General features: G+C 39.7%; 1 protein-coding gene across 1 annotated transcript; it reads left to right on the forward strand.

Moving 5' to 3' along the window:
- The first annotated feature begins 2427 nt into the window (after positions 1-2427).
- On the forward strand, positions 2428-27672 carry FHY1 (Haloacid dehalogenase-like hydrolase (HAD) superfamily protein). Its single transcript, XM_090001628.1, has 7 exons — positions 2428-2684; positions 4208-4283; positions 18434-18485; positions 25119-25233; positions 25299-25369; positions 25949-26036; positions 27180-27672. Exons 1-7 carry the CDS (start codon positions 2470-2472, stop codon positions 27325-27327), a joined length of 765 nt encoding a protein of 254 aa, XP_089857754.1. The 5' UTR covers positions 2428-2469; the 3' UTR covers positions 27328-27672.
- The last annotated feature ends 318 nt before the right edge of the window (positions 27673-27990 follow it).

Below are 27990 nucleotides of genomic sequence, written 5' to 3' on the forward strand. Positions count from 1 at the left end.
ATTTTACACATGCATGTGAGAATATTTATTTGTATATAATGATAAATAATTCTCTCTATGGTATGCTTGTATGAAGGAATATTTTTCATGCTTTAAAAGTTTATTCATGAAATGCAACATGATGTTAGTCAGTAACATTTATGACTATTTGGATATGGATATATTGATCTAAAATGATTAGGTGGTGATCAACATGTGATAGTGTACATAGATGGTGAGGGTATAAACTATGGTGAAAGTTTAAAAAGTGAGAGTATTTGTTATGTTTGGCAAATCATGAATTTATGAATTAATAAATTTCATAGTACTCCACTAATGTGCATGCCTATGATATAGTCATAGAAGATTCACAAGAACCTCATGACTATGTGAGACCTATATAATGATATAGTAACTTTTTCTTTAGAACTATGGACTGCATGAATAGTGAATACTTAAATAAACTGTTACACATTAAAAGTTATGACAAAATTTATGACATGACAAAAAAATAACCTAGTTTGTGAATAGCCTCATGATAGAGATATATCATAAAGGAGAAATCCAACTAGCATATGTAAAACTTCATGATATCATATAGTTATGAGTGTGATACATAAATAATACAATGCAAGTATTTGCCTCATATGGCCAAGTGGGAGATGTTGGATCATGGTACAAATCCAGTGTGGCCAATGGGTCTTACATATGAAACTCATATGTTAGATCCAGGTAATAGATCTGAAATATGAATCTAAGTAATTAGATCCAATGATCCAGAGTAGTGGGCTAAGAATTCAATGACCCGCTTACATAGTGAGCCATTGAATTATGAATCACTATGATAGTGGTGGGCTTCACATCACATTTGCTTCCCAACATGTTTGGGAATCCAATGAGATGATTATGGCGGGGTAACAACTACCCAGGAGAGTAAAAGTATCTCAGCCTCTGTCTCTTCAGAATGGCACAAAGCTTGATAATTTCATCGAGGAATCTCTTCTGAAGCAGACCGTCAATCTCAACCCTATTTTTCTTCTCCTCTATCACTTAGAGCTCGCCTTCATTATGCATACCATGATCTTAAATCCTTCATGTACTACCTGATGGCAGGGGGGACCTTAAGGGTTTTACCAACCGGAGGCCAACCATTGTGTGGTCAGTGATGGGGGTTCCCTTGAATAAAAAAAAATCACCTCACTCAACCACGAGTTCATTGATGTGAAAGCCCCAAGTGCTTCTTGCCATAATATGATTGGTACTTGATACACCTTAACGTATCACTTATCAGGCATACCAATAGCAGTACTAAACTCGTCTTGAAAACTACAAACATAAGTATCAAATGTCTAAAAAACTCCTCTCAATTACTTAAAAATGTGTACCATCTCACCTAGAAACATGTTTCTATTAAATTATAAGTGAGTATCAAGCTCATTGCTATTAACATTTCCGCATTCAAACAACAATTTCATTCTATAAAAGCACTATTTTTATTAAGACTTTTAGATATTACAAATTAAATAAAGCTATAATACAATGATGATGTATTACATACGCATGTTTAGTTTAAATTTGTATGTATCTTTAGGAAAATATACATTTCGTATTAGCTTTTTAGAAACACGGACTTCGTTCATTCCCTGTTTGCACCAGAGGATTTCGTTTCGGTAGAAGTTATATAGTTTTTTTTTTTAACGCTTTCGCCTTAGCCCAATTCATGAATTCCATCCCAGAAGGGAGCTTGTGAACGACGGGTTCACTTTAGTGTATAGCTTATGCTGGTGAATAAATACGTGTTCCTAAACATGGAACCATACCTGATTATTGTGAAGCCTTGATGAAAAGAAAACTGGTACCATTTAATGTTTATTCGAAACTCATAACAATATTTTTAGGAGTCGTATTGATAAGTGTTTCTAATAAAAATTAATCTAAAGCTTTTTAAGCCTTCACATACTAGTACCAGTACCCCGTACCCGTACCCGTACCCGTACCCGTACCTATACCCGTACCCGTACCCGTACCCGTACCCGTACCCATACCCGTACCCGTACCCGTTTCTCGCAACTATGCTGCTTGCACACCAGGGACTACATCTAACTTTGGCCTGGTGGCAAGAGGCATACACTTACGGGTAGCAAACCCGTGACATCACTTTAGCTTGTGGGTCTAATCAAAATAACAATACAATCTAACTGGATTAGCTCTAATGTTACTAGATTGAAGCTCAAATTTGAAGTTGAGTTGGGTGTGACCCATTGCTGGATCTGAATCCAATTATCTCCATATGCCTTATTGGACCTAAATTTACATAATTATGCATTTGGACCTGACCATTTATCCAACTGAATAGGAGGACCCTATCATAACCGGATCAGAGGATTGAAAGGATCTTCTTCTTGGGACGTTAAAAAAGGATTCCTTCAACAGAAAAAAAAAACCTCAGGCGAATGACAACAGGGTTCGAGGCATGAACTCATATGCCTCATGGTCTTTCTTTCTATGGCCTTGGTTTTGAGGACCACCATCCTCCCATCCACCACGAAGAGATCAACCAACGGCTATATTTCCTCCTCTAGAATGACCCCAACCGTTCCTGTTTGCTCAATGGGAGAGCAAAGGAAGCTGCCCATTCTGCTCTTTGATGTGATGGATACCATTATCAGAGACCCTTTCTACCAGGACGTGCCCGCTTTCTTCAGGCACAATCTCTCTCTCTGTAAAATAATTTTGAGTTTGAGGTTTTTTGGGTTAGATATGAGGCTTTTGCGGTTGAAAAATCGAATGGTATGAGATGAATTTGGTTGGTTGTTCGTATTCGACTTGTTGGTGTCGGATATTCTGATTTGGTATCGTTAATTTTTAATGCTATCGTAGCCTTAGGTTTGTTTGGTTCGAGTTGAGGATTTGTGATTGAAAAATAGAATGGTATGAGATGAATTTGGAAGCTTTTTGGTGTCGGATTTTCATTCCAGTATCGTGTGTTTTGGATTTTGTCATTGTTACACGTAGTTTTAAGGTTTCTTTGATTAGAGTTTAGGGTTTTGTGTTTGAAAAATCGAATGTTATGAGATGAATTTGGATGCTTGTTGGGATTTGACTTGTTGGTGCTGGATTTTCAATTTTCGAACCATGAATTATATTACGATAATCGTTATGTGTGTGAGGTTGCTTATGTAATTATAAAGAAAATCTGGTAGCCTCATTAATTGTGGTTCTGCCATGAAAATCTGAAAAAGTGGTTATCGTTGCTCATCATGATTGGGACGCTTTGATTTTCAAGGCCCATGAAAGATTTGGGGCAGCTTTTTTGGGATTCATGGGGTGTTGAAGTTATGTGAGAAATGCGAATAATGGTAGAAATACATGATTTGAAGTTGCCGCGAGGAATGTATAAAGGTACTATGTGTTTTGATTCTGAGATTTTTCGTGATGATGTTCACGTTATCTACAAAGTTGAAGGATGTTTTGGACATCTTGTCCTGTTAGCTCATAGCAAATTGGTTCTTTCTACTCCACTGAGATTTTCATGTAGCAGTAGCGGCTTCACCCATTACTATCTTCGTTATCTATCAGATATTTTTTTATTTTTTGGGTGTGTTTGCGGATAGCTAGCATTCAACTTCTTCCCTATGATGCTTTTCTTGCATTATGATTTAGATTTATTCCTAATAGCAATTGCTCTATGCTTAGATTTGTCCTTTGTCAGTACTTTTTTTTAATAGATAGTGCTTCTCCTTTTCCTATCTTAGATGTTATCTTATTTACCTGAATTCTTGAATAGTATATTATGTTTCTTGGCAATTAGTAGAATTCGATTTTCTTGAGCCAACTTCTTGTGAGAAGGTCAGACATTTTCTGTATGACTTCTGTCATTGTAAAATTGAGACATTTAACAATGTCATCTGCAGTTTATGTGTATCTTTGGTCAACTCCTGTTTGTTTTGCTCAAACAAGCCTTTGTCCTCATGTTACTCATGTGATGGTAGTTTGAGCTTTTAGCTTTTCAACAAATCACATATTGTCAGGAATCTTGTGCCGTACACTCTTTATGTATAATGTTTTACATATGTTCAAATTCTTTCAACTTTCTGCTTTAGATGTGCTAATCTTCAGTCCATCTTTCAGCTTTATTTTCATGTCCTTGATTCATCTTACAGCTTATCAGATGCATTGAGAAATTGGAATGTTTTGTAGTTCACATCAGATTATTTTTCATACACAGAATGCCAATGAAAGAGTTGTTGGAGATCAAGCATCTGACTGCCTGGGGTGAGTTTGAAAGCGGTCTAATAAATGAGGTACATTGTTTCATGCAAGTAGAAGTTCTTACAAGGCCTACCTAATGATGATCAAATTTGTGAATAAAAATTGATTGCTATGACTTTGTTTTGTACTGCTAATCTTATTCTTCCACATTTTCCTTATCAAAAAATATAGTATTCTAAAATTTGTTTGTAAATCATCTACAATGGGTTGGCCTCATCATTCCTAGTATGCCATATTATCATCTGTTAATCTGTTCCTACTAATTATTAGGACCAAACTGTAGCTGTTAAGTTTAGGGCTCATCAATCATCTTTTCTTGTTTCAACTGTCCAGGTCAAGGAGCAAGTGATCCCTTATCTTGCTACCAATTGCTGCACAGATCCTATTTCCAAGTGCCATAGCATATCTTTTTTTATCAAATTTGCTCTTATATTGGACCGTAATCCCCAGGTTGGGATGTGGGGATGCCTAGTAGTGGTATAACAGAGATGTTTCAAGTAAATCTCTGCAAATTCGACCAATCGATTAGTTGAAACCTCTTTTTAAGTGAAGAAATTAAAGGGAATGGAGTGTTTGTTGTTCCATTGCCAGCAAACTCTGGGGCAAGCCTTCTTTTTTCGGGAGCAAGCGAGTGCTACACAAGCCTAGATAAGGAAAAGGAAGCCTCTGTGAACCCCCACAGGAGGCACTCTTTATCTCTCCTAGTCCTTCCAATAATAGCATGTGATCCAAACCAACCCTTTGTTGATTAATGAGCAACACATAGAGATTTACCAAACATGAAAAGAAAGGATAACAGCTTGCTTCTATCTATGTGGTTATCTGGTGCATACATTTCTACGATCTAATTAGATAGGGTGAGTGGTGTCTCTTAATACAAAACATAGTCAAGCACTTGCCTTGGGTCAGAATGTTGCACCACTGGTGTCAACACAATCAAAGTTTATTCTTCCCTTTATTCCCACCCCCTCTCTTGGCAACCCTAATGTTCTGTACCCTATCCACTATTACCTTTTTTTTGTTTTTGCTGCCCACTTCAAAGTAGTTGAATCATCAGTCATTCCAAACACTACCCTCAGATTGATGATGGACATTTACTATATCTTCATTGTTTTTCAATTTCCATAGTTCTTTGGCCCCTGGCCTCCCTTGTGAGTGAGGCTACTGGAAGAGGCAGGTTGCCACTAGAACAAAGTGTCATTAGCAGGTGTCCTAGCAAGCTTAATATGTTTGGTGCTTCTTCTTTTGGCAATGATCAAGCCCAATTCTTGACTAATTGAATGAGTGTTAATGTCTAGTAAGTTTACAAGGGCCGATACTGTAGCAATATGGAGGTGGCCACCAGAGTTACTGGAAGCTTCTTAGGTAGGTGGGAAGCTCGCTTCCCAGAAACTCGCTTCGGAAGCTCGATACTCCTCGCTTCCGAAACTTCATGGGAATCTCGATTCCCCCATGCTTCTTCTATGCTTCTCATACACATGGTCTATGCTTTCTATATGCTTTTCTCACATTTTTTTTCATGTTTTTCATGTATTTCCTCTCACTTCCTATGTACTTTCTCTAAATTGGTAACCTTCATTGTTAGATTTTAACAAAAAATACTCTTTTAATGAAAAATCATGAAATATAAGAATGATCAATTTTATTTTAGTTTTTATTTGTTTCTTGTTCGATTCCTATTCAGTTACCATATTGCTTCAGTTTTTATTCATATTTCTCTTTCAAATTGATACTTCGCTTTCTGCTTCCTATAAATTTTAAAATGCCTCGCTTCTCGCTTTCGCTTCCTGTATCGTTTCCCGCTTCCACTTCCGCTTCCTAGTTTGGCAACCTTGGTGGCCACTCATTTAGTGATAGCATGAGGAGCCACATGTACCAAAAAGGTCTGCAGTTCCCAATGGAATAGGCAAGAAGCTACTTTTCTGCCCTACATCGCTTCTAGTGCTTGAGGATCCATCACTTAGGGAACTTTAATTGCTATTTTTACTGTTACTAGCACCCTTATGACTTAAGAATTTTCTCTTTTAAAGTATCCAACTTTGGGAAGCAGAACATGATTTGTTGTGTTGTGCAACATATTCCTTGGTACTTCCATTGCAAACACTTGAAGTTGAACACTCTGTCTAGGCTATGTAAACTTTTGGTAACAAACATGATTTAATGCGAAGCACTTATGCAATGCAAGAGAGAGAGGACAAGAAAGATGGAGGCTGCAATCCCACATGTCCCAAAGATAGGGCAACGTGTGTTCTTCTACTCCTTTATATTCTTTTCTACATATTACAAAACTGCCCTCATGAGTAAAATACAACATAAGAAAATAATAAGGGAAAAACAAGTCAAAACAATAAAAGAATAATCTAAACCACATAACGTACAACATGGTTCTGGATATGGATCTAGATTCGATCCAAGGTCTTGTCTCAACAACGTCTCTCAAGTTGTACATGGTCATTATCATGGACAATTTGCCTTTCAAGAATCAAAACCGTTGCTTAGTGAGCCGTTTGGTAAAAAAAATCTGCAACTTTGGTTTTTCTGGTCCAATATATCTCATTGCAATTTCCTGATCTTCAATTTTCTGCTTGATAAAATGTTGGTCTATTTCAATGTGTTTGGTTCTTCCACATTCAACTGGATTCAATGAAATCTTGATTGAACTTTGATTTTCACAAAACAGGATGGATGTTGGAATCCTCTTGCCCAACTCAATTAAGAGATGTCTAATCCATGTCACTTCCGATGTGGCCGCTGCCATAGATCTATATTTAGCTTCTGTACTTGAACGCGCTATCGACTTTTGTTTTCTGCTACTCCATGACACTAGGTTTCTTCCTACAAACACACAATACCTAGATATTGACCTTTTTTCATTTGGATCGCCTACTCAGTCAACATAAGAAAATTCCATCACCATCAACAAATCTTCATTTTCACTCTTTTCCTATATACCAAACCATCTGAAAGAGTTCCCTTTAAGTATCACAAGACCCTTTTAACTGCTTCCATATGTCCCCTTCTAGGCTCATGCATCTATTGTAACACCTGATTTATTGCATCTAGTGAATGTCAGATACTAAAGCATTCCAAAAATACTCCTATACCTTGTTGGATCATCATATAGGTCTCCATCATTAACACTCAACTTTCGATATATCGGGCTTGGAGTAGCTGCAGGGTTGCAATATTTAAAACTGCTCAACAAATCAGAAGTATATTTTTGTAGAGTCAAAACAAGTTCATCAATTTTCTGATCCACCTCCACCCCAAGAAAATACATAAGCTTTCCAAGATCCTTCGTCTAGAATCTTTTATTTAGGAGAACTTTGATTTCTTTAATATGAGCCTCACAGTTTCTAGTAACAATAATATCATTCACATATATAAGTAACAAAGTAATCTAATTCTTACCTTTATATATGAATAAAGAATGATCCAACGCTGATCTCTTAATGCCATGTCTTTGAATTTCATCTAAGAAGCTTTTAAACCATGAACATGATTCCTGTTTCAACCCATACATAGCTCTCTTTAACTTACATATATATTTTCTTGGATCTTTTTCATTAAAACCTTGAAGCTGCTCCATATACACTTCCTCTTTAAGATCTCCATGAAGAAACACATTCTTTACATCAAGCTGATTTAATGACCAACCATGATCTAATGCCAAGGACATGATGATTCTGATAGTTCCAATTTTAACTATAGGGCTGAACGTTTCTTCACAATGAGCCTTGCTTTATGCCATTCTATGCTTTCGTCTGGCCTATACTTAATTTTGTACACCCACTTCAATCCAACGACATTCTTATCTTTTGTTCTTTTTATAATCTCCCATGTACGACACTCATTCAAGGTTCTCAACTCTTCATTTATTGCTTCTATCCATCTTATATTTTTGTAGCCTTCCATAAAACTCTTTGGCTCTTCGTGTTTCTAAATTTTTGTAACAAAAAATTGATTTTTAAGGCTGATGCTTTCATAACTTACCCACCTATCAATAGGGTGATACACATGTGAGGACCGCCTCATAGTTCATTCTTCAACTACTTTACTTTCCATCTCCTTCTGATTCGCGTCATTTTGCCCTTGAGGTACTTCTGTGTTACATCTGACATACACCTACCCATACTTGGAGCCTCCCTGAGATTGAACCTGCCCTTCATCGCTGTCGTGCTGACTTCCTCCCGGTTCTTCAACCTCATGACATATTGCTGATTTTCTGCTGGTTTTTCAATTTCATGGTTCTCATACTGAATACCTGAAATTAAGTGATCACTCAGCCACGACTCATAAGTTTCAGGTTCCTTCTTATCTTCCTCCTGCATTAGCTTCACAAAGATATTTTGAATAGAGTCTTTATCAAATATAACATTTCTTGAAATGCGAATATACTTCTTCAAAGCATCATAACATCTATAACCTGCATAGCCATCAACATACCCTGCAAACTTGCAGACAACAACCTTATCATCAAATTTATTTCTAAGGCTTTTTATCTATGTGGACATACCACGTTCATCCATAAGCTTTCAACATATCATAATCTGGTTGCTTTCCATACAAGGTAAAATATGGCGATTTATAATCAAGAATTCTCATGGGCAGCCTATTTATGATAAAAACAACCATATAAAATGCTTCTGTCCATAATTCAGGGAAACATCACTAGCATGCATCATAGACAAAGCACTTTCAACATATCTATGCTTTTTTTTAGCTAGATCATTTTTTTGAGGTGTCCGCGGGTAAGAAATTCTACGATTGATCCAATTTTCTTGTAGGAATTCAGTAAATTCTTTTGACATGTACTCCCCACCACCATCAAATTGGAAATTAAGAATTTAAAGAGAAAATTGAGTTTTGACCAGAGTTACTGGAAGCGCCTAGGAGTAAGGGGAAGCGCGCTTCCCCGATACGCACTTCGGAAGCGCGAAACGTCCGGCTTCCGAAACGTCGCGCTTCCGAAACGCATGGGGAAGCGTCCCCCTTTTATGGGAAGCACGCTTCCCCCTCGCTTCCCCATTTTTTTCATTTTTTTCGCTTCCCCCTCGCTTCCGGTTCGCTTTCTAGGTCGCTTTCGAGACGGTTCATAATTTTCTTCTAAGTGGTCCCACGCTTCCTAAATTTTTGAAAGTGCCTCGCTTCCCGCTCCCGCTTCCCGCTCCCCGTATCGCTTCCTGCTCCCCGTATCGCTCCCGCTTCCTCGACTGGTAACTCTGGTTTTGACATATGTATGAAATCTACAAAACAAAGAGAACACTTAAGATTTGTTCTTCATGAAATAAATCCAGGAATAGCAAGAGAAATCATCAATGAAAACAACATAGTATGTACTACCATAAATAAAACTAATGGGAGTTGGTCTCCAAACATTAGAATGAATAAGTTCAAACAACCTCAAAGCCATGTTATTCAAAGTATCAAAAAATAACTCTTATATATGCAACAACTAGGACACAAACTTTTACTACTACTAGAAGAGACAAAACTTGATTTATGAATAAGACCATCGGACACAAGCCTATTAACCCTGTAAAACCCATGTTTTTTGAAAAAAATAAAGAAATAAATAAATAATTTCGGAGCCGGGTCAGACCCGGATCCGACTCAGACCCGCTAGGGTTATCGGGGTTGCGGGGAGAGAGTTTCATTAACTCTCTTTCCCCTCCCGTGCCACTTCCCCCACCTTCCCCTTCTGCTCGAAATGGAAACCCTGTTGGGGTTTCCCGTTTCGCCCTCCCCGAGCTCTTTAAAAAGAACGCAGAGGGGAGGGAGGGCTCTCACCCCTACGCCCCTACTCATCTCCCTCTCGCTCTCTCCCTCGTCCTCATCTTTCCGTCAGAGGAAGCCACGACCTCCGTCAGCGACCCTGCTCTGTCCGGCGTGCATAGCAGACGTCGCCCCCCTCTCTGTAAATCTTCCCTGATTTTTGCCGGCGACATCCCTGTGTGCAACCAAGCCGACTCTCAGGTAACCCCCTTACCCTCTCTTTTCTTCTTCTTCTGTTTCTTTGTCTTCTTCCATCGTTCCTTTGTCTGTCAGAGGGCCGACAGTCCCCTGCTGTGCCTCCCCTCTCTCTCATTATATGCCGGAAGGCCGACAGGGAGCTGACGACCCCCTGCTGCGCCCTTCCCTTTTCCCTTGGGTATGCTGGAAGGTCGGCAAGAGGCCGACGACCCCTGCCGAGCCTTTCCCCTATCTGTTGGGTCTGCCAGAGGGTCGGTAGGAGGCCAATGGTCACTGCCACATCCTCCTTTCTCTGCTTGTTGCTGGAGGGCCGACAGCCTTACCATGCCCTCCCTCTCCCTTTGTTTGCCTGAAGGTCGGCGCCCCCTGCCTTCTCCCTCTCTCTCTCTCATTCTCCCCTCTCTCTCTCTGTGTTCGCTGGAGGGTCGACAACCCCCTGTCGCCTCTCGATTTTCGATAGGCAGGGGCTCGCCCCCTGCCACCTCTGATTTCGACAGGCAGGGACGATGCCCCTGCCGCCTCTCAACTCCCGGCTGGCAGGGGCACGTACCTGCCGCCTCTCTGTTCTCGGCAGGCAGGGGCTTGCCCTCCTGCCGCCTCTCTTTTTTGGCTGCCAGGCAGGGGCGATGCCTCTGCCTGATTTTCTTTTTGGTGGAACCAACAGGGGCTTCGCTTGTGTGGCAGGAGCAGTTAGTGCACGTCACCCTGTGTTGGGATGTTGTATGTCCAAAACCCTATGGTGTTGAATTTTGGGTTGCGGTCGACCCTAACTTGGTCAATGCTTGCAGGGTGTTAATAATCACGTTTGTTTGTTTGTAGTTCGTACGACGGATCCTGCCCGTGCCTCGCAGCCTGTATCCTACAACACCTATAATTGTACGCACGCGCGACGACACAACCTCTTGAGGTAGGGGAAAGTCGCACGCGGACTCTGGATGAATTAAATAAAGTAGTTGAATCTTGAGTTAAGAACAACTAATATTTTCTTGCATGCGTACATATAGATGAATATGACTAATGATGGCATGTTCTTTACTTGTATTAATTATTTAACTATGCTAGTTAACTACACACAATATTGTTTATATATTGCGTTCTCTTTTCTTCAGTTTAGATGTTCTTTGTATATGTTGCTCAGATTTAATTTTTCGCAATTACAAATGCTATTACTGCTTTCAATGAAATAAACTGTTTATCTTGTGATGTCCCACTTTATTTATTTATACATTGTCTATTTGTGCACCTACCAGTTTGTTATGAAACTGACCCATTTTGAAATGGGTAGGTGACAAGTAGGACTTTACTGACGGTCGATGGCGCGATGCAACATGGCTCGAGATCACCCTCTTTCTGCTGGCATCCTGGCTATTCTCTGTAAGTAAGATTGGTTTATAAGCTAACGTGCCCATAATTGTCAACTTTTTTTTCTCTCTAAAAGAAAATTGCTTTCGCTTACGATTTGAAAGATCAAAATCCTGAACTTTGAAAGATTTTCTCTAAATGTTTTCAAAATTACAAGTTGAAATTTTGGGGCGTTACAACTTGGTATCAGAACAGTTAAGAAAGGTGAATCTTGACCGTCGAGCAGACCAATGTAACGCCCCAAATTTCAAACTTGCGAACCTTTTCAGAAAAACAGGCAAGAGACTAGAAATATTTCTTTTCTTCAGAGTTTGTTTATGAAATCAGCGAAAGATTTTTCTTTGATAAATCAGAAGGCAAGCTGACAACTTTGGGCACGCTAGCTAAAAGAACCAAAACTCACAGAATTAGGGTATCCTAAGGAAAATCTGTTACAAACCCAAAGCGTCCAGGACGCGAGCTAAGAGCAGAAAGAAGAAGTCTTGAAGTCATCTTGCAATCGCGCCATCGCCCGTAGTGTACCTAATCATCACCTGTACCCATAGAATGAGTTAGTTTCGCGAAAAACTAGTAGGTGCACAAGAGAGACTACAAGAAACTGAATTAAGTACATTTAATTCAGTATGTTACGCAGTTTAAAGCAGATATATAGTTAAACAGGTAAGCAATGCAAACATGTGAATAGTGCAAACGCGTAAGTAGTACAAGCGAGTAAATAGTGCAAGCGAGTAAGTAGTGCAAGCGAGTCAGCAGTGTAAGCGAGTCAGTAGTGCAAGCGCGTAAGCAGTGCAAATGCGTAAGTAGTGCAAATGCGTAAGTAGTGCAAACAGTAAGCAGTTCAAAGCAAGTAAGCAGTGCAACTGACAAATGCAGCATACGATTCAATTGATCGTAGGTTGTGAACCACCACGCAACTAGCTTGTTCTCGTTCCTAGAACGAGATCTCTGCATTGAATCAGTATCAGGACATCATTTGTCACTCTCACGACTTCTAATACATGCTTTGTCCTGAACAACCTTAATCTATTCCCTTCTCTCAAGGCCTTACGCGGCCAACAATCACCGGTTATGACTCACTAAGGCGTCATACTTCCTCAGAAAAGCCCACCCTTCCCTAGAAGGTTCAAAACATGATCACTATCTCAAATCGCTAACGATCTTATTCTCACATCTGAGTCATGCATGTAATCATGCTAAAATAGAAAGTCGGAACTATGTATTCATAGTTGGCTATAACAAACAATCTCAGAAGATCATCATAGTTCACCATAACTTTTTATGGTAAGCAAAAACATAAGATCCACGTCGGATCGCTCGGTCCAGGAGATATACGACCTGACAAGGAATTACCGCCCTCGAGGGTAATACCTGGTCTTGGACCATACACTTCCTCACAGGAGTTCACCGTCTTCGCGGCTACCCGTTCATGGACAGTGTACATCCTCACAGAGATTCTACCGCTCTAGCCAGATTACCCGATCTGGGAAATGTACAACCTCACAAGGAATTACCGCCCTAGATGGTATACCTGGTCTTGGTCATACATACCCTCATAACGAGACCTTTGGGAAAATCGGTCCCCAACAAACGCCATATCCAATGAAAATCATTGGATACTCGCATCAACACAAATGACTGCTCTCAGGGTCGATAGCCACTATTACAATCAACAAGATCAACGCCAGATCACCTGGTCTGGGAAATGTATAACCTCACAAGGAATTCCGCCCTAGATGGTATACCTGGTCTTGAACCATACACTTCCTCACAAGAGTTCACCGTCTTTGCGGCTACCCGTTCGTGGACAGTGTACATCTTCACAGAGAATCTACCACTCTAGCCGGGTACCTGGTCTTGATCATACACGCCCTCGCAGATAATCCTTTGGAGATCAGGTTCTCGACAGACACCCCACTCAGTGATACATGCATCATTAATCGACTGCTCCGAACCATGGACCGCCTCGGGGTCAGTAGCCACAATAAGGGCGCTAGCATGTATATCAGCAATATGCATCGTATCACTCCACACAGAAGCATATAATCCTACGCATTGTATTATTGCTACAAAGAATATTGCAATCCTTAAATAGGACCTCAAAGCATGCGTAAACGACGCATGAGAACACGCAGATATGGCAATCCAGTTGATTCTATAGGCGAAGAGTAACTAACTCTATCTGACAGCCAAACAAAACAACTGAATAAGACAAACACTCGTAACAATGCTCGTAAGACATACAATTGCCATCAGATGGCTCAGTCCATCAGCAAGTAATTAAATTAATCGTAAGGCACAAACCATTGCATCGCAAGCCATTCATAAGCAATCATACGGCAACAGTTATATCACAATATGTAAGCAGCTTATAAGACAAGCGGCCACATCAATCCTAGTTGCCACCAGTTCATAGATTACGAGCTGTATGCAATCACATCAATCATAAGAGATACAAGCCAACAAGTGCTACGCTACAATAAGCACCAAAGAGTTCGACCAAGGGATAAAGCAAGTCACATGCTAATATGTAGCAAGTGGCATAATGCTATTATTATAAGCATTTAACTAGTATGAGAAGTTCCTTATTACTCAGCAAAGAACTGCATAAGCAGTTTAACCAACTAGAGTAACGCCTTGAGAGACATGCATAGCTCAACGAGTAGCATACTGAACTACCGAGCAAGCAAGCGATCGACCAGTGTGAACAAACTTTATGTTTCGATATTACTGGCCTGCGGGTACGCGCAAGCAAAACGTAGAAACAATTGAGACTAGTTCGGGCGTCTGTTATTCTATGTATTTTCAATAACCCGAATAGCTAGTTGAGTTCGCTCCAAAGGGGACGACTTTAGCCGAGAGAGGATTCCCCAGAGGCTGAAAAGCAGTGCCACAGATGCATCCAACTTCTGCAGAAGTGTTGAGCTAACTTGTGTAGCCCCTATCCCCTAACTCCAATGACTGGGGAGGCCGGATCTTTGCCCGTGGGGTGGTTGTTAACAACCTGTCCATTGGAGTTTTTGTACCGATTTGTCCTCTCCCTTGACAGACAACCAGAAGCGAATGAGTGCGTTAGAGGTTGCTTAACTAACGACCCATTCTATGCTGTGGTCTTTAAACCACTCGAGCATCTTGCCTGTGAAGGCGAATGTGAGGCCATTTATGTGATTACAACATTGTGCATTTAGCACTATTTGAGGTCGCACGACCGTCTCATTCGATCATCGCAGTACTAGACGTGTCGTGCACGACTACAAATACTCTAGAATGAAAGGGGTATAGCTCCTCAATAGAAGCCTCAACAGGAGTGTTTCACAAAGATGTCAAGTTTATCAACTTTACTTTATCTTTTGAAATAACAGTACATTATGCCAACATTATTCATGTGATTATCTCGAATCACATCCACTATCGGGGGTATCTACATGTCTCGCATGACTCGATACCGACCTCGATAGATGAGATACAGGTTTCTCAACAGAACACCCACTAAGAAGTTCGCTCGAACCCCCAATTCGGGATCACCCGAGATATGCCGTAAAGGCGAACAAAACCAGCCAATCACATCCTTCCAAATGCTTCGATTTGGGGCAGTCTTAGATGCTTTTGCGCAACTCCCTAAAATCTCAAGTCGACTCTGCAGGACTGCACACACGAAGAGCCAGGATCCTTGCAAGATACCCCTCTCCTTAGACGAAGGTGTATCACCAGCTCCCGACTGAACTCTTGTCGCAAGAGGGAGTGATAGATGTCTCTTGCATCCTCCCCGAGGATGCCTCAAACGCGTATGCAATTCGCGAAAACCTGCGCGTCATCTGCAATAGCAAGGCCGTAACAACACATATGCAAAAGCAAGAATCTGGTGCAAAGCGCGATGGCAAAGTAAAGACTGTAAGCAGGAGTGTAACGCAGAACCTTTGCGCGATGCGCGACGGCAAGTAAAGACTGTAAGCAGGAGTGCAACGCAAAACCTTTGCGCGATGCGCAACGACAAAGTAAAGACTAAGCAAGATTACAACGCAGAACCTTTGCGCGATGCGCGACGGCAAGTAAAGACTGTAAGCAGGAGTGCAACGCAAAACTTTTGCGCGATGCGCAACAGCAAAGTAAAGACTAAGTAGGAATGCAACGCAGAACCTTTGCGCGATGCGCGACGACAAGTAAAGGACCAGGATCGCGAAACCGCGTCCTTGAGTTAAATACGTACTCGTATAAATATATATATTTCTATATATATATATATATATTTATTTAATGGTCCATTTTTAGTTAATTGAACTTAATTCAATTATCCAAGTCTTCTATGCAATCTTCCTCTACCTTGAGAGGTGACGGTCCTCGTATGCCAACTGCGTAGGTAAGCACGAGCTCAAGCCATAAAGAGCGAGCATGATCCACCGTTCAACCTGTGATGCTTAGAACATTAGTATACGTCGTAAGATAAACAAGAAGCAACAAAGGCAGCAAGGCCTCTCGCAGGCTGCAGTGCCAGAGGCAGGGGCCTCAGCCCTGCTTGGCAACGAAAGCAAAGGCAGGGAGCAGTAGCTCCCTGTCTGCCATAACAGAGAAAGGCAGGGGAGGGAGCAGAGGCTCTCTGCCACAACAAAACAGGGGGGAACACCCCCTGTCAGAACACGAATCAAGACAGGGGGTGCAACCCCCCTGTGGGAAACGAGACAGGCAGGGGCTCTGCCCCTCCCGACAGCAAGAACAAGGCAGGGGGCAAAGCCCCTCGCCAGAGAACAACCACGGTATAGGGGGCAAGCCCCCTACTCGAAAGCACAAAGAAGACAGGGGGGCTTCACCCCCCGCTGGGAAACCAAAGGAGGCAGGGGGGCCTCGCCCCCTGCCGACAAAACGCAGGAGGCAGGGGGACAAAACCCCCTGCCAAGGAGAAACAGAGGGCAGGGGGAGATTCTCCCCCCTACCAGGAAATGACAAGAGAGCAGGGGGGATCGCCCCCTGCCGGGAAACAAATGAAGGCAGGGGTGCGAAGCCCCCTGCCGAAGACAATCACAAAGGCAGGGGGACCCCGCCCCCTACCGAGAAACAAAAAAAGTGACAAGGGGTGGAACCCCCTGCCGAGGAGAGTCGACGACAGGGGGCTCAGCCCCCTGTTGACCAACAACAAAAGGAAGGCAGGGGGGTTAACCCTCTGCCGACAAGAGGCGACGACAGGGGGCTCAGCCCCCCGATCAACCCTACACAAAGGAGAAGGAGAGGGGAGGGTTTTATCTCTAAAGATCACAGCAACGGGGCCGTCGGAGGGGTTGCTCGCTGACGGTGGCGATCATCGGGAACCATGGCAGAGAGGGGACAGCAACGGTGCGGTCGCCGACAGCTGTAGACGTCAGGTGGCCGGAAGAAATGAGACCGCCGATATAACAGGGAGAGAGGCTGAGTGGAAGGGGCGCCAACTCTCCCGACGTCGGGGTTCTGGCGCAGCCGACGGGGTCGCGGGTGGCCACCGAGAAACCGAGGTCGCAGGCGGCCACCACGAAACCGAGGTCGCAGGCAGCGACGGGTCTGGAAAGGCGTCGAGGACAGGGAGTCGCCGACGCTCAGAGATCGTCGATCGCAGTAGAGAAGAAGAAATGGTGGTCGACAGCGAGTTGTCGGCGTCGGCTCGAAGAAGGGAATGGCCGACGACTGCGATCGCCGGCGACGGGGAGGCAGAGAGGGGGGTGCTCACGTCATCGGGAGGCCTGTCGGACTGAGAGAGGAGGCGGCCGGACGAAGTTGCTCGCTGGCATCTCCAATCGCCGGCGGCAACGTGAGGGAGACGGAGCAAAGGAGAGAAAAGGGGCGAGAGGCGGTGAGGGGAATCGAGAGAGAGACGATGAGGGGGGGGGGTCGTGTTTGAAATCCCCTGCCTCGTTGTCTATAGAAGACCCGGGAGGCGGTGCCTCTATTGGGTCCGGGTCTGGATCCGACCCGAATCCAAGCTTAACCCTTTTTTTTTTATCCGATTATTACACCCAAGGTGGTTCCCCTTTGTGGTGTATATATAGGGGTGTTCCCCCTTGTAAATGTCAAGCTTGAGAGCTCAAGCTCCTTCTCTTTTCGAATATAAAGAGTCTTTACATGCCATTGTGCATTTTTGTGTTATTTTATGCCTTTGTGCATATTTGTTCAAGTATTGTTTGAGTGCCTTTGTGCACATCTCTTGTGAAGTATTAGTGCTCGTATGCGTATTGTCTCTTTGTAGACATTTTTACAGTTTGTACATCATTGCTTTTTATTTTATACTTCATGCACATTTTCTTTTAACTATGTTATAAGCAAGGCATGCATATTTTTATTCTTTAGAGTTGTGTCATTATGTATCCTTGTGTATTGTATAGTGCGCTATTGCGCTTTAGTTGGTGTAAAACTGGAAATTATCCTTCTTTGTCTTCTCCATTTCATGTTGTCGGCTTTGATATTTATGCATTGCAAATAGTTGTCTTATAGATGAGCTCATTAAAGAAACCTTAATGTTTAGAAACACCATTTTCAAATGTTGAAAATTATAAGAGGTGCACATAACAGAAATGAATTTGGAAGGAAATTTTCCTGTGGCAGTTTAGTGTTTCATAGTTTTACTACCTGATTGTCCTAGCTTTTTGTTTCATATATTTTGCTTATTGGGTGCATAGTTATATGTGTCTGTAAGATCTGTTTTTGGATTCTCCAAGCAATGATTTGTTGGTGGGAATAATGTCCAGTTTTCCAAAGCAAGCTGGTACACCATAAGATTTCGCTAGGCTTTTAGAACGTTTATACTTGTGGTTTTATTATTATCCACTGCAACATTGTGAATATTGTTTCATGTTTACTTCATACAACAAGTTCAAAATTTCTATTTTAGGAGGAACTTGCTTCAAAATTCTTCAAAGATGGAAGACGTTTTGATTTACAAGGTACAATTTTCTTTGAGCATTTTCTTTCTCTATCTTAGTGTTTGTTAATATTTTGCATTAAATTGCATGGCCTAATATTTTTTCCAAAAGTATATATATATATATATATATATATATATATATATATATATATATATATATATATATATATATATATATATATATATATTTCCAAGGACAAAGAATCAGCAAGGCAAAGTGTTATAATAGATTCCCCTCTTCATTTTATATGCATAGTTATATACTTGCAACAAGCACACACACAAATGATTTACTAAAATCACTCATACCCAAATGTTTTACTATGAGTATATAAGATATTATGTTGCTGATGTTAAAATATGTAATCTCATATATGTAATCTCATATGTAATCTCATGGGCATGTAATCTCATGTAATTTTCTTTTTTTTCTTTAGTTAGTATTTGGTTTAGTTATTTCTAGTTGAAACCTAACTAGAACTTGCTAAATCAGTCCATTTTAGGACTCTTATAACCTTCACCTTTTGACTAGTCAAAAAGGTACAGCCACAAGGGAGCCGTTAGACTCCCAACGGCTCTATGGGAGTTCAAAGACTCCCTTGAGGCTCCTCTCCTCTCCCCTTCCCTATAAATATGGGGACTAATACCCTTTGTAATTCATTCCTTTTGTATGGGATTTTATCCCAATTCATTAAATTTATTTATTTCATGTTTGTATACCCATTTTCAGGTAGTTTATGTTCTTGAGTTCTCTTTGTGAACCTTTGTGGTTCTTATGGTGTATTTGTGAGAACCTATGTCACATGGGTGCGGGTGCAGGAGTGCGGCACTTTCAAAAACCTTGGGTGCGGGGGTGTGGCAAAAAAATAAAATAAAAAAATAAATAAATAAATATATATATATATATATATATATATATATATAGAGAGAGAGAGAGAGAGAGAGAGAGAGAGAAGGGGGGGTCCGGGGGTTCCCCCGGGTGCGGGTCCCGCTGCGCGGTCAGCGGGCGGGGGTCCAGGAGGGGCCGCCCCCCCCCCCTCCCAAGAATTTGTTTTTTTTTAAATTCCGCAGCCCATTTCATAGGGCAAAATTAAAAAAAACAAAAAACAAAAAACAAAAAACAAAAATGGACCAAAATGATCCTAGGTGCATTGACCGCACTCAGGGTCGGGTTGACCGCACCGGGTGTCGCACCCACGTCGCGTCGCGTCAACATGGGCGACGCGACGCGGGTGCGACACCTGTCTGGCCGAATCCCTGTGACATAGGTGAGAACTTGTTGAGAGATATTTTTGTAGTGTATTTTCACTTCCTTACATGGTATCATAGCGAGGTCGGTGAACGTGCATTGGGAAGCGTGCCATTCAAATATTCTTCAAGAAAGTGGTCTCTTTGAAGAATTGATCGTGTGTAGCCTTTAAAAGCTTGGAAGGCTACCTATTCTCTTTCTTTGTGGTAAAAGTATTCCCCTTCTTACTTGTTTTTCTCCTCCTTCCCCTCTCATTCTCAAGCTTGTAAAATGGATGACAATGATATTGTCACCATTAAGCCCATAAAACTCAACGATTCAAACTATGTAACATGGGCTTCATTCATGAAGCATCTCATTTGGGGAAAAGGTCTATGGAGCTTAGTTGATGGAACCGATGAGGAACCTAAACTAACTCTCACTAAAGGAGGAAGAGAAGTACCTCTTTCAGAGGTAGAAAAAATTAAGGTCATCTCTACGTATGAGAAAAATTGAAAAGAATGGAGAATGGGTCACGCCAAGATCATGTCTTGGCTAATCTCTAGTGTAGATATAAAGAAGTGTTCAAGTCTCGCAAAATTCGAACACGCTAATGATGCGTGGGGGTATCTTAAGATAATGTATTCTCTTAAAGATATTGCTCATATATGTAATTTGCAAGAAAAAGTTCGGAATATGGTTCAACGGGAAAAGAGTATTAGAGAGTGCTACAATAGCTTATCCAAGCTATGAAAAGAATTGGCTCTTCTTGAACCAAAGTGGCATTGTCCACAAGACATTGAGCTTCGCCAGAATCAAGTAAATGCAGAGCATTTATTTCAATTTATCAATAGGTTGAGATCCAAATTTGAATCAACCAAGTCCGCTCTTCTACATCGGGGAAAGGTTCCCTCTATTGAAGATACAATTGAAGAGCTAAGTATGAAAGAAAATAGACTCAAGAAACGAGTCGCCAAAAGTGATGATGATACAGTTTTAGCTCTATCTAGACCCGATAATCACATTCGTACATACAAACCTCCACATGTTGGGAGGACAAACAATGAAAGACAAGGAGGCGATTTTGAAAAAGAAAAGTTATTTGTTATTACTGTCATGAACCGGGACACGTTAAAACTTACTGCCCAAAGTTGAAGAGACCTTATGAGAAGAAGGTAGCTTCTATTGAATCAACGAAAGAATCAAATGAGACATCCATTGGAAACATGTCCCTAACTTAGCTGGTGGAGGCTCTACAACCTCTTCTTAAAGGATCTTCTTCCTCTGCCGGAGCTGTTGCTTCTTCTGTTGGCATCTCCGATCCAGGTAAACCCCTATGGCTCCTTGACTCTGGTACTTCCTTTCACATGACACCAAATTTAAAGTTGCTGTCACACTGTTATAACTCAAGTGGATCGAATGTTTTGACTGCGGATGGAACAACTCTTGAAATAAAAGGAATAAAAAATTTCTAAAATAGCTCTCAAAACTCAAAAGGATTTTGTGTTCCAAAAATTAGATATATCCCTAAACTTAATCTAAACCTCTTATCTGTCTCACAATTATCTGATCATGGGTGTAATGTTTCCTTCTCTTCTCATGAATGTCGAGTACAGGATCACTAGTCAGGGAAGCTGATTGGGGAAGGCTATAGAGAAGGAGGCTTGTATTACATGGACTTTTTGGAATTACCCAAGAAAACATTATGCTATAATGTTCAAAAATTGGGCTTGGATCTTTTACACCAAAGATTTGGTCATCCTTGTATGTCCAAACTCCAGTATTTTCCAAACATGGAAAATTTTTGTAATTTTGAAACTTTCACTTGTGAAAAATGTATTCTTGGAAAAATGAAACAGCTACCATTTCAAGAAAGAACCTTTGTCTCCACTCGACCACTTGAATTAATACATTCTGATGTTTGGGGTCCTACACCGGTTATGTCAAAATGTGGTTTTCTATATTATGTAATTTTTGTAGATGACTTTACACGATATACCTGGATATACTTTCTCAAACACAAATCTGAAGTGTTTTCATTTTTTCAAATATTTCACAATATGGTAAAAAATCAATTTAAAAATGATATTTCAATATTCCACACTGATTCAGGGGGAGAATTTTTATCAACTGAATTTAAAGAATATTTGAACTCACATGGAATTTCACACCAAAAATCTTGTCCCTATACCCCTCAACAAAATGGGTTAGCTGAGAGAAAACACAAACACATTATGGAAACAACTAGAACACTACTTATCACACATCAAGTTCCTAAGGTTTTTTGGGTCGAAGCAATTTTGATTGTTGTTTATCTTATTAACAGAATGCCCTCATCCTCAATAAACAATATCTCTCCCACTGAAAAGCTTTTCAAACAAACTCCTGATTATTCTAGATTGAGGGTATTTGGGTGCAAATGTTTTTTTTTTACAGATAGGAATGATAAATTCTCTCCTCAAGCTGTCCCCTGTGCCTTCTTAGGATATGCAAGTCATCAAAAAGGGTACAGGTGTTTTGATCTTAAAAATAACAAGTTATATGTCTCAAGGAATGTATCCTTTCTAGAAAATGAAAGTTTTTTTGAAAACAAAGACTCTACTGAAATAGACAAGTATTCCTTCTTGTTGGATCTAGTTCAAAGGGATAGTGAAAGAGAAATTGATCTGGATGATCAGACGACTGTGACTGATTCTGATCCTGTTAGCAACAGTCAAGATTGTATTCAATACTCTAGACGAGCAAACTTCGAAAGACAGTGTGCTCTGAATAAATACACAAGGGAACAAGAATCTGTGTCTTCATCTAGAAAATCCACTAGGATCTCGAGGGTTCCTGAAAAATTTGTGTCATACGAGTCTTTTTCACCAAAACATCAAGCCTTTATTGCCTTAATTCATTCCTATGAAGAACCTCCTAGTTATGATATAGCCAAGGATCATCCAGAATGGGTCAAGGCTATGGAAGTCGAATTAGAAGCTTTAGAAAAAGCAAATACTTGGTCCATTCAAGACCATCCTCCAAACAACAAGAAACCTATTGGGTGTCGCTAGGTGTACAAGGTGAAAACTAAGAGTGATGGTACTCTTGAAAGATTCATTGCCCGATTGGTGGCAAAAGGCTATTCTTAAGAGTATGAAATAGACTATGAAGAGACCTTTGCTCCAGTAGCTAGAATGACCACCGTTAGAATCCTAATAGCACTTTCATCAATAAAAGGATGACATATTTTTCAAATGGATGTCAAAAATGCATTTCTAAATGAAAATTTAGCTGAAAAAGTATACATGGACCTACCACCAGGAATGAATGTCCTTAAAGGAAAAATTCTTCGTCTAAACAAGGCGTTGTATGGTCTCAAACAAACTCCAAAAGCTTGGTATGACAGGTTTAGTAAGGTTATGCTTGATTTTGGTTTTCGTTTTTGTCTTACTGACACAACTTTGTTTGTTAAGAATTCTAATGCAGGTATTATCATCCTTCTACTCTATGTTGAAGACATGATCATCATCGGAAGTGATAAACAGAGAGTTTATGACATTAAAGAATTTCTCAAAACACACTTTGAAATGAGTGATTTGGGTTTCTTGAAATACTTTCTTGGTATAAAAGTTGCATACTCACCTAGATGATACTTGCTAACTCAATCTAAATTTGCATTGGATATTGTTGCCAGGTCAGGTATTTCAGATGAAAAAACGTTGATACCCCTGAAATTGTGAATGCCAAAATGAAGATTGATGATGGGGAACCACTCGAGAACCCAACTCCATATAGACAACTTGTCGGGGCTCTATCGTATCTATCCATCACAAGACCTGACATTGCACATGTTGTTCATACAACCAGTCAATTTCAGCATGCTCAAACTTCTATTCATATGGGCATAATTTTGCGTATTATTAGATATATTAAAAATTTTATTTCTCGAGGTTTATTTTTATCTGCTTCTTCTAATTTAGAATTGCTTGCTTATACTGATGCAGATTGGGGTGGTGATCCAAATGACCACCACTCAACTACAGGTTTTTGTGTCTTCTTGGGAGAATCCTTGGTGTCATGGCGATGAAAGAAGCAGCAAAAGGTCTCCCTCTCATCAACAGAAGCTGAATATAGGGCAATGACTACAACCACTATGGAATTAGTTTGGCTTCGATGTCTCCTTTCCGATATGGGGGTTGAAAGTTCAAAATCATCAAATCTGTGTTGCGACAACAAGAGTTCTATCTATATTGCAAGCAATCAGACATTCCACGAACGCACCAAGCATATAGAAATGGACTGTCATTATGTTCGAGAGGAATTCTTGCGCGGCACCATTCATCTTTTCTATGTTGCTTCAGAATATCAGTTGGCCGATTTCTTCACCAAGCCTCTCGTTGTTCATAGATTTCACTTTCTCTTAGGAAAACTTTCGGTTATCTAACCGTAAGTTTGAGGAGGAGTGTTAAAATATGTAATCTCATATGTAATCTCATAGGCATCTCATAGGCATGTAATTTCATGTAATTTTCTTTTTTCTTTAGTTAGTATTTGGTTTAGTTATTTCTAGTTGAAACCTAACTAGAACTAGCTAAATCAGTCCATTTTAGGACTCTTATAACCTTCACCTTTTGACTAGTCAAAAAGTACCTTTTTGACTTGTCAAAAAGGTACAGCCACAAGGGAGCCGTTAGACTCCCAACGGCTCTAATGGGAGTCCAAAGACTCCCTTGAGGCTCCTCTCCTTTTGTAATTCATTCCTTTTGTATGGGAGTTTATCCCAATTCATTAAATTTATTTATTTCATGTTTGTATACCCATTTTCGGGTAGTTTATGTTCTTGAGTTCTCTTTGTGATTCTTGTGGTGTATTTGTGAGAACTTGTTGAGAGATATTTTTGTAGTGTATTTTCACTTCCTTATAGCTGAACCATGATGCCTTAATGTGGTACACAATCATCCAAAACTAAACCTAATCCTTGGGATATATTTGCATTGGCCTATTTGCTGTTTCTCTTGGGTCAAATACTAATTTGAGTTATTTCATTGTCATGGTTATGTTAGTGCAATATAGGCTGTTGAGTTTTTACTCTTGAAAAGTGTATCTTACAACTGATATGATTAAGCCTAATGGAGTAGTAAAGTAATTAGATGATGCAGTGCATAACTTAAAAGTTACTCTTAAATAATACATATTCATCAATTTTCATCCATAAACATCAAAAAAGCACAATTTCATCTGCATAACAAATAACTATCAGATTTAAAAAGAAAGCAGTAATCAGTCAAACTAAACGGCTTGCAAAGTCAAGTTGTTTTTCATCATTGGACTGTTAAATAAGAACTAAAAATTGATCTAAAACATTTCTTTTATTTACATTTGCTCTTGCACCTATAGAAGGTTTTCAAAGAGTCAATCAACTCTCTGTCATTTGATTCTCAGGTCTGAAAGACTGCATGAGAAATGGCTACTCCTACCTAGATGGCATGGAAACATTACTTAACAGTTTGAAGCAAAATGGCTATGAGATGCATGCTTTCACAAACTATCCCATATGGTAAGCATATGGAATTAATTTCTTTTATAGCCATTCTACAATCTTATGCTGATTCCAGTTCACAGGTACATGTTGATAGAAGAAAAATTAAAACTCTCAACATACTTAAATTGGACATTCTGTTCCTGCTTCATAGGTAATATTTTTATTTTTTGCCTCAACTGATATTTGTTTGTATTAATTTTTGGGTGCCTAAGGGGGATTGATTTGACTGAAATTTTATAACCTTGCCGGGCCTTTTTTTATTGTTTATGCTGATATCATGTTAATCATCAATACCGAGTATTGCAATAGATCCATAAAATGTGAAATTCATGACACAATTTAATGAATTTGATTTATTGCTTGTGTCTAGTATATTGTGATTTTGATCAAAGTAATGATTTTTTTCTATTTTTTTCATAATTTTCCTTTTTTTCACTTTTAATGTTTTAACAAATTTAGCAAGTTTTTTAAAAAATCCAGCCATTTTTTATTACTGAGAAAATCCCAAGAACAATATTTTTGGCATTATTTATAGACAGGTTAGAGAAGATATTTGCTATTTGCGGTTAAGCAAACCTTTGCTTAAACCAACTTAAAAACATAGCTATAGTAGTACTATTGCACATGCTTACACCAACCTATATGATTGACAAAGATTACTTCTTGTGTATGACGGTTTGCTGGTTTTTTGGTTTTGTTGCTGTGAATCTATCCATTTATCTATGCACAGGAAAACGGAAACCCGAGGCTGATGCTTATTTGAAAGTTATTGAGCAACTTGGAGTTAATTCAGCTGATTGTATTTTTGTTGATGACAGGTGGGATCTGCCTTCTTTATTTTTCTTATCTACTTCTCATTATTGGTTTATATTTCGTATTTAAGTTGACTGCTAGGTTCCTGAAAGTGTGACTTTGTGAACTAATGCATTTTTAGTAGCTTGTTAAAATTTTCTAAACAATTCAAAGATATGCACTGTTTACACACTAAAATATCAGAAATTAATATCTTCTATATAAACCAGGAGTTGGCACATATTTTTTATCCACTTTTGTGATTGATGATCAAAAAGTGGATGAACAAGAGGGAAACCACTTGATATAGATCTTGACCGATTTGAGAGCATAAGTAACGTAACCATGGTCCACTGGCAGGGGGAACTCACCTGTCTATTTAGGGAATTAGTACTGGGTTTTCCCTTTGCCTAGCCCAAGAAAAAAATGTAGCCATGGAAAAGACAGCATCTACTATCAGTTTAGTGGTGCAATTGATTTATGCTGAAGTTTTGGATATTATGGATTCGAAATGCTGTGGAACCATATCAAAATTGCAGTATATTCAGAATTTACCTATATCCTTTAGCATCCATCAAACAGTATTATTTCCATCTCTTCCTTTTTATTGAGCAAGTGTAGACTGACATAGGTTCAAGTCTGTATTTGAAGTGTTTTACTTAGCATTATCATAAGGTGGAGAAAGAAAATTACCTCTTGAAACTTTAAGCTTCTTGATGAAATTTACTTGTATTAAACCCTATCTCTGAGCCAAGTGGCTAAGAACTGGTAAAGTTATTGGAAAGTCAGCAATATAAATCATGTTGTTGTACTAACACAAATGTGGCAGTGATCTCCAATGTGCATATTGTGTGTAGCACGGACAGCCATGCATTGATTCTCTAAAATGCCAACTAGGTGTTTTGTTTGTACTAACAGATTTGTTTTTGGTAGATTTTGGAAACTAACTACTGATTCACAATTAGTAGCCCTGTAGAATCTCAGTAACTTTTTCTTCAGGTTAGAAACTTTGTCAATATTATCTCTTGTATTATAAAAGTTGATTTTCTATTAAATTTTAGCATCTCTTCATGCTTGATTGTTGGCAGTTCTTGAGTTCCTAAATTTATATATTTCTTCCCAATTTCCTTATAGCCAAGTTGTTTCTGGTTTTGACAACCAACTCTCAGGGTGGTAAACGTGGAGGCAGCTTTAAATGCTGGTATGGTTGGTATTCACTTCAAAAATGCTTCTGCACTTGAACAAGATTTATTGCTACAGGGAGTGAAGGCAATAAGATCGAGTCCCATTGATGATGATACAGCATCTAGTGGATAAGAACTTCCTCTGAATTTTAGCAGCTATTGTGCTTGAAGGTTGATCAGATACTGAATTTCACAATCTAAATATCATAATCTGTTAAACCATCAAATAGGTGGGAGGTCGATCATTGTAATGAAATAGGACGTTTCTTGTTTCTTCCACTCAATAATTTAAGCTGTGAGCTGTTATTAACACAGACAGAGAAATATGTTAGCATGTTTTGAACACTTAAAACTTAGCATTTGAAACTTAATGGTTTGTCTTTAATCTCACTCACTATTCAATGCTGGAATTATGTAAGGTAGCTGGGAGCTACATTATCATCAGAGGGAAAATCTATGATATTCAACATTTTGAACACCAAATTTTGTTTTGTATGGTCTACATTTTCCCCCCATCATCAACTATGCATGCTTGACCAATAGATTCTACAGAAATGACATAGGAACGATATTCACCACTTACACTTAAATATCAAGGAATCAAGATATGATATAACATGACTTTACAAATGTTTAGAGATGAAGCATCCATGAAAACTTTCCAAGCTTTGAAACTTCCTCTTTCTGTAGTACTTCTATATAGGTTCGGTTTTATATTAGTGTAATTTCACTTAAATGAAACGTGAAAGTTTAGGTTGAGTTGGTATGTTGCAACTGAAAAAATTCATGAACCTGT

The sequence above is a fragment of the Nuphar pumila genome, chromosome 3, assembly GCF_984573655.1.
Source record: "Nuphar pumila chromosome 3, dmNupPumi1.hap1.1, whole genome shotgun sequence".
NCBI lineage: Eukaryota > Viridiplantae > Streptophyta > Magnoliopsida > Nymphaeales > Nymphaeaceae > Nuphar > Nuphar pumila.